This window comes from Mytilus trossulus, chromosome 5, assembly GCF_036588685.1.
Source record: "Mytilus trossulus isolate FHL-02 chromosome 5, PNRI_Mtr1.1.1.hap1, whole genome shotgun sequence".
Lineage (NCBI taxonomy): Eukaryota > Metazoa > Mollusca > Bivalvia > Mytilida > Mytilidae > Mytilus > Mytilus trossulus.
The window spans coordinates 10,221,985-10,230,296 of record NC_086377.1 but is presented as its reverse complement, the minus strand read 5'-3'; the positions used below and the strand labels follow the sequence as shown (position 1 = coordinate 10,230,296).

Here is an 8,312-nt window from a genome sequence, read left to right as displayed (position 1 = left end):
TTATCTACTGGAGCACATGTTGAATCCATAATATTAAACAATAGATGTGTAATGAACGCATATTTGTATTTCATGAATTATCGCTCCTTCGTCTGTCATATTATTTCAAGACATAAGTTTATATTTCAGAATACAACATAATTTTTATTTCGCAAAACAACGTGTCTCATTAAGATACTATGGTTATATTAAAGCATGTATTACGCCCACAAAATTCTCAGTCATTTTTAGTAGAATTACCTGAGTATGTAGTTACCAAACAGTTGTTTAACGTCGTTATCTGTTGCGGACTTCGCAGTATACCTTATGTTCGGAAACTCGGGAATTGGCTTTATCGTCAGCTTTGCAATGTCATCTGTAAGCTTCTGTAAAGACTGTAACAAATTACCATCGTTTCTGATCTTGTCGAGTTCATCAATCTGCATGTATAAATTGCTTCCTGCCTTCAAATCCATTCTAGTATCTGCCATGATCTTTGTCAATTTGTCCTTTTCTCTCCTAGATTGATCATTGACCAATAAAATCATCTCTGCAACACATTTATCAACCATAGCCTTAAGTTGTGTACCTTCTTTTGTAATAGCTTTGACTACTCCTTCCACCTTGACATCAAATTCCTTTATACCTTTTTCTATCTGCTTCATGTTTTGTGTTGACTGTTGTACTCTTATACGCAGGTATTGTGTGTTCTTCTCCTTTAACTGTTTAATGCGGTCCAGTAGCTTGGAAAAAGCATGCCCTGTGTGACTGCCAGTCACACAACTACTGCACACTACTACGTCACATGTTTTGCATACAAAACTGAAGTCTTCATTGTGGTCCTTACATTTCGATTTACCCTCCGGGATTACATCAGAGGAAGACTGGAACTCGTGAGTTTTTGATATCTTCTGCCTACTATGAAAAGTTTTACAATTTTCACAAAAGTTTTGTTCACACTCCAAACAGTATTGGGATCCTGGAGCACTTATACATATCTCACATGTTTTAGAGGCTGCCTGTGCCATTTTGTCGCTTATCGTCTTCAATGTTTAATGCACAGGTAAGGTATATAACCAATGATATATACGTGTTCTATATTTGAATCAATTACGGTTATCTATGTATAATGTGTATTTAGATGATAAATTGTGAAATATTAAACTTGAATTATAACCTGAATATCATTTGAACATTTAAGATAGTGTACAGTTATGTTAATGACATTAGTTATTGACCTGCAATTTTGACTTGGTAATCATAATTTAACAATTGTATTGAATTATCTGACTTATATACCGTCAAAAAATTTTAATTTTATAAAGATTTGTTAAATTTAGTATCCTAATTTACTGACAACACAAAGGTGGGATATTCCTTTCTAATGCCATCAGGTTTTAATACGCCCTGCGGCTCATTTAGAAAGTGAAATAAAACTCACTAAATAATTTAAATATAAACCTTTTCAAAATTATTATCCATACACAATAAAAATATAATTGTAACTGCATGAGTAAGACACAAATGTATTGTTACCATCCGATAACGGTGTAGGACAAATACAAGACACATTGTAAGTTATTAATTGTACCAAGTAGCTTATGCAAAAGGGGGAGGGGTATGGTTTTTTTCTATTTGTTATGATATTTCTATCGCGGAAAAGTTATTTTTTGAACAATTTTACTTGAATCGAATGAAAAATGCAGAAAGCCTGTCTTTTGCATAGCAATATATTTCATTAAAAGATAATCAGGATATCATTATATAATATCCGCACCCGACCATTTCGTGAGTTACGTTATTGTTATTCAATAGAATATAAGATTATCGTATTAGTTGAGTAAAAGGTATACATAAATTTTAAAAAGTTAAGAACTGACACGAAGACGAATATAGGATACAGTATGATTTCTTATTCAGTTTGTATCGTTCTGAACATGCATGACATATTTGCCACTGGACGTTAAGCAAGCAACCAACAATCAATCAACCTATTCAGATTGACTCAATAAGATTTACAAAATCTTACACACGAATATGTTAAATTTTATTTTATAAATAGTGTTTACATATTTATCCTATGAGAGTCCACATTAAAATTCATCTGACATATATGATAATAGTTCTTTAGTGTAGCGATGAATTATCAAAACTTCACGTTATTTGTTTCTTAGATTAAAATGCGGGACTACAATGTGTTTTTTTTTACACCTATCATCGATTTAACCTTGAAAAATAAATTTCCAAATCGGCAACAAAAAACTGTTCAACGAATAAAGTTTCGAAGTTAATCACAGATTGCATGTTTATCAAGGAAAATAATGACCTCACACAAGTCATTATTTGATGCCTTGGAGCATATATCATTGAAACATGGTATCGCCAGGGTTGATTCTGAAAAAAGAATGACCTGTCAGAAAATAACTCCATATAGGAATATAATCTATAATAACTGGAATATGTATAGATAGGAATATAATATTGCAGAATTAATATAATATTGCAGAATTAATATAATATTGCAGAATTAATGTGTACAAAATCTTATAGATAAAAAAAAAGATGTGGTATGATTGCCAATGAGACAACTTTCTTCAACAGACCAAATGATACACAAATAAGTAGCTACTGGTCACCGATAGAGAAACAAGCTCTGCATAGTAAAAGTTGTGTGTTCTTGCGACTACTGCTGTTTTTATAATATTGTTTCATGATATTACTTTAATATAAATATTACAGAGAAACACGTCTACATGATACACATAAGGATCACAAACAGTATAGTCTAAACAAATGGATGAGAAATAATTAAATAGATATTATGTTGAAATTGCAACGCAGATAATCATCAAACATGGCGACATTCCTAAAACATGATATGCAGACAACATTTTCATGTATGTCACTATTATCAAATGATAAAATATAAGAAATAAATAAATCGGTTTCTTTGTTGTTTCTTTTGTTTGAGGGTGACACTTAAGATGTTTTAGGAGGGTAAGTAGTTCTGGTTTCAAATTGTTTACACTTTCCAGTTCAAGCTACACTGAAATTCAATGCTTTAATAAAAATTCTAATCATGTTTATTAAACAATGACAACACCATGTATACATATTGTATAACATCGCACTTCCACACTTTATACTATCGCACTTTCACACTTTATACCATCACACTTCCACACTTTATACCATCGCACTTCCACACTTTATACCATCACACTTTTACACTTTATACCATCACACTTCCACACTTTATAACATCAAACTTTTACACTTTATACCATCACACTTCCACACTTTATAACATCAAACTTCCACACTTTATACCATCACACTTCCACACTTTATACCATCACACTTTCACACTTTATACCATCACACTTTTACACTTTATACCATCGCACTTCCACACTTTATACTATCGCACTTTCACACGTTATACCATCAAACTTTCACACTTTATACCATCAAACTTTCACACTTTATACCATCACACTTCCACACTTTATACCATCACACTTTCACACTTTATACCATCACACTTTTACACTTTATACCATCAAACTTTCACACTTTATACCATCACACTTCCACACGTTATACCATCAAACTTCCACACGTTATACCATCAAACTTTCACACTTTATACCATCACACTTCCACACTTTATACCATCACACTTCCACACTTTATACCATCACACTTCCACACTTTATACCATCGCACTTTCACACTTTATACCATCAGACTTTCTAGTGTTATACCATCAAAATGTCAAGTTTTATACCATCGCACCTCAACGTTTTATAGATTGCAATTCCAAGTGTTACACCTACACTCATTAAGCAGACACAAATTTCATAACGATGGAGGTTTTTTAAACTTTATTCAAATAATAATAATTAGTGATTTTAAGAAACGTGTTCTTGCTTGAAAGACTAGTTATTATCTGTATGTCGCCATTTTATCTATAAAAAATATCAAAGAGAAATTAACAATAAAAGTCAGTACCATCTTTTTCAAAAAACATTTATTGGATTTGGAAATAAAGGAGGGACGGAAGATATTCGGAAATGTAAAAGAAAAAAAGACAGACTTATTAGGTCAGCTTCTATACAGAATCAAATTTCTTTTATTGTACTATAACATTGAAGTATAACAGTTTACGACACAAACGCTGCAATGAGTTCATAATTTTAGATTTTTTTATAAAGAGGAGGAAGCTATTTTGTATGTACATGAATATGCAGCTGAAAAATTTGGTCTGTTTTATATTTCAGTTCTGAGAAAAGACCTAAACGGTAAGCATTTTATTGATGAATCTTTTTAGACGAAACTTGCGTCTGACGTGCTAAATCCTAGATCCTCTGATAACTATTTACCTCCTTTGGAGGGAAAACATTCTCTCTCTTGATTTTTCTTAACTTAATCATTAACCATCTAAATGAATTCTGATAAGGTTCCGTTAATGTATTTTCCCGAAATAGAAATTGAAATCTAAGAAACAACAGACAGGGTTTCCTCTGTCTAAATTTTAGACTAGAGCCAAAACCACGAATGTTAGACTATAGCCAATACCACGAATTTTAGACTATAGCCAAAACCACAAATTTTAGACTATAGCCAATACCAATAATTTAGACTATAGCCAATACCAATAATTTAGACTATAGCCAATACCACGAATTTTAGACTATAACCAATACCACGAATTTGAATAAAGTGGCCATCTCAGCAAAGGCATTGCAGCTTATCATGCTTATTAATGTAGAAAGTCAGATCATGCATATTTCGAAGGGGTTTTCGTGTTACATTACACTCATTGATGTCGGACTTTCGTTTGATAAATCACGACACTCCGCGGTGTGTTATACAACAAGATAAGCCATTTAATATCTTTGATATTTTTATAACAAGACATCACATATTAATGTTTGCCTTTTTTCTAAGAATAATATACTAATCTATCCTTATATGAATAGTAATCAAAGGTACCAGGATTATAAAATTAAATAATTATTGTTTTATATTAAAGTATTTGCAATACGTGAAGTAATCTTGTGTCAATACCTACTAACATAAATCAAGATACGTGTATTAAAATAGGTTTATTTCTAAATACACGTTCTCAAAGACAAATTAAAATCAAATTACATTAACAAATAATAATTTAAGGCTTGATATATCATGTATTTTTTTAAGAAAATTTAAACGTGTTTTTCTTTTATTTTTCAGCAAATAGTAAGTATTACACCTACCAGATAGAAAATATAAGTAGAAACAAAAAGGATGTAATTTTTTATTTTGTATTAATTTGTAAAAGAGAGAAAGTTTAGTACACGAGGAAAAAAGTATATAGAAGTTATAAATCAATTTGTATTTATTAATGTGAAATACCAGGCTTACTGATATTGCAATGTTTTCACAGGGAAGGTGATGTGCATTTGGTCTCTGTTTTATAATATCAAAAAGAGGTGTTGCGGTATTGAATGTGGAATTAAATTCAGAAAAAAATACAAAAACACAATAAATCTTTCCACTAAGTTAAGTTCTTTTTTTTATATTTGGTGCATTATTTCTACATATTTAGACATTAAGCTACACAAATCAAGCCAACTCCGTTGGTGTCATAGTAGTTTTATATTTTGCTGATGACTGTCATTTATACTAGTACCATATCTTAAAGACTATAATTACACCTTATATAAGAATGCCAGCTTTAGATTGGCTGATAGCCAGTGTATTTTTCGCATATTCTAACATTTTTTCCTCATTTCAAACACATCTGCCTGTTTTTTACCACTGCCGGTGAATATGCCTCAAATACCATGGTATTCACCATTTTGGATATTCCTTTTTAGCTCACCTGGCCCGAAGAGCCAATTGAGCTTTTCTCATCACTTGGCGTCTGTCGTCGTCGTCGTTAACTTTTACAAAAATATTCTCCACTGAAACTACTGGGCCAAATTAAACCAAACTTGGCCACAATTATCATTGGGGTATCTAGTTTAAAAAATGTGTGGCGTGACCCGCCTAACCAACCAAGATGGCCGCCATGGCTAAAAAAAGAACATAGTGGTAAAATGCAGTTTTTGGCTTATAACTCAAAAAACAAAACATTTAGAGCAATTATTCAATGTTTTGTTTGTCTTTCTGACATTGATATACATTTCATTTTTTTTTTGATTTTGAATTGACATTGTGCGCAGATAGGTTAATGCTGTTCTATGGTAATTGACTATTTCTTTTTAAAAAAATCAATGAAATTTGAAATTATTTTCAATATAATCTAAAAAAATTCATTTCAAACCTAATAATAAGCATCCCTTATATCATTCTATATTTTCATCTATGGTGACTCACAACTTACCAACTCAAAAGTGGCGTGTGAACCTTCAACATCATGAGCTCTGCACAGCACAAAGGACTATACTAATGATTATAATGCAATCTTTATGTAACAACATTTTTCATTGGCTAAAAGTTGCCGTCAAATCCACAGTTTAGCAGGCGTAACTAAGGAGAGACCCACCATTTTGAATTGATGTATCAACAAATGTCCGATTACTACTTTATAATCGAAAATAAAACAACACCTACCTCGAAAAGACCGTTTTAATGTAATTTTATCCGAATTTGAAGCGTACAAGTAACGTAAGAACCTCCAGTTTGTAAGTTTTCGTTTGTATGACGTCACGTTCAGTCATGACGTCTTTATGGCAAAATCATTCATAAAGTTTAGCGGATTTTTTTTTATTTGACAAATTTAGACATTTTATCAAGTTTTTTTCGTATTTTTTCTTTTTGTGATGCATTAGAATCGGAATAACAGTACCGCTACGCGTCGCCAGTAAAACTGCATTTTTTACCGTCAAATCTACAATTGACGGTGGCAACTCTTCAACTACGGTACTGTTATTCCTTAAATGACATGTGTTTGGTTGACAAGGATGTCATCTTTCCTGTAACAGCTGTTTTTTTTTATATTTGCCCTTTTATAATTAAAAATAACCGTAGTGACATACAATCCAACTATACCCTCACCGAAAGGCAACTTTCTTGTCAATTTTGAAAATGATGTTTTGATTTTAAAAACAAGAAACAGTAATTTTGTTCTCCATGGTATTTCCAAGAATAAATATACCAAGGTTTAAAGTGACCAATAAATATGAACGGGGTGAGCCAATGCGATCTTCATAAAATAAATGATTATATTAAATAATAATCAAGTCCTTTTGCGGCGACATTAACAAACTGAGATGATTCAGACCAATTACTCCCTTTTATGGCATCGAAATACAGAGAAATAAATAAACGACATAGTGATAGTTTTTTACTAGAAAAGTGCACATTAAAGATGTAAAACGATGTCATTATTTTTTTCATACTCGATTGTGTTCGCGAATTTGAAAAATATCGTGGTGCATACGAATTTCATTAGGAAAAAAGGGATACTTAATACTTTGTAATATATTGTAAGAGCTGTTCATTTTTAACTCCACATATGTATACCAGAAAATAAACGTTGTCTCATTGGAAATCATGCCGCATCTTCTTTTTTGTAATGGTAACTGTCTTAACTTCACTTTTCATACGGTTTTACGACTTAAAAATATGAACAAGGATAGTCAGCTAACGAATAAAAACCAGGCAAAAACATAATACTAGGTCATATACATGAGGTTGGTATAAACAGTTTGAACTTGTCTTTTATGATAGTAAAAAAAATAATATATTTCCTTTAAGATATAAAACTATTTGTTTATTTAGTACAACTTCACCTGCATATGAAATATTAATCTTACCTCCTATACATTTCTAGGAATGTGATTGGTTAAAAGCGCCCTCGTGGAGACCGTGTTTATTTGATATTAGGTTAGTAGGGAGGCGGAGCTTATCTCATACACGGTAAGTAGTGAAGTAACGTCCCTTTATATTCCATATAAGGTAGTAGGGAGGCGGGGCTTATTTCATACACGGTTAATAGTGGTGTTACGTCTCTTTATAAAAAAAAAAAAACGGTACTGAGAAAAAAAAATCGTAAAGGTTTCAACAGACGAAGAAATTGATGATTGAGATTGGAATAAATTCATATAACACATTTAACCCTCACAGGTTGTTATTGTTGGTATCTGTTTTTGTAGGATCAATGGAAGTAGTTTTTTAATTCTAAGAGTATTGAGGTCTCATTTTGATAGGTCTAAATTTCACACGTTAAGATAGTCGGTAAGATAAATTCGTTACATAGTGTACTAGTGACCTAATACGGTATATACGGGGTCATTAAATTCCATATGGAGATTCGAGCTTCGCCCTCACCCCATATGGAA

At 31.8% G+C, this 8,312-nt stretch overlaps 1 protein-coding gene across 1 annotated transcript; it reads right to left on the bottom strand.

Moving 5' to 3' along the window:
• Positions 1–236: 236 nt before the first annotated feature.
• Positions 237–1,007, bottom strand: LOC134717584 (E3 ubiquitin-protein ligase TRIM71-like). The gene has a single exon (XM_063580078.1). The coding sequence runs from the start codon at positions 1,005–1,007 to the stop codon at positions 237–239; it is 771 nt and encodes a 256-aa protein (XP_063436148.1).
• Between the last annotated feature and the right edge of the window lie 7,305 nt (positions 1,008–8,312).

Excerpts from the sequence above, each read along its gene's own strand:
- LOC134717584 (XM_063580078.1), bottom strand. The coding sequence starts at position 1,007 with ATGGCACAGGCAGCCTCTAAAACATGTGAGATATGTATAAGTGCTCCA.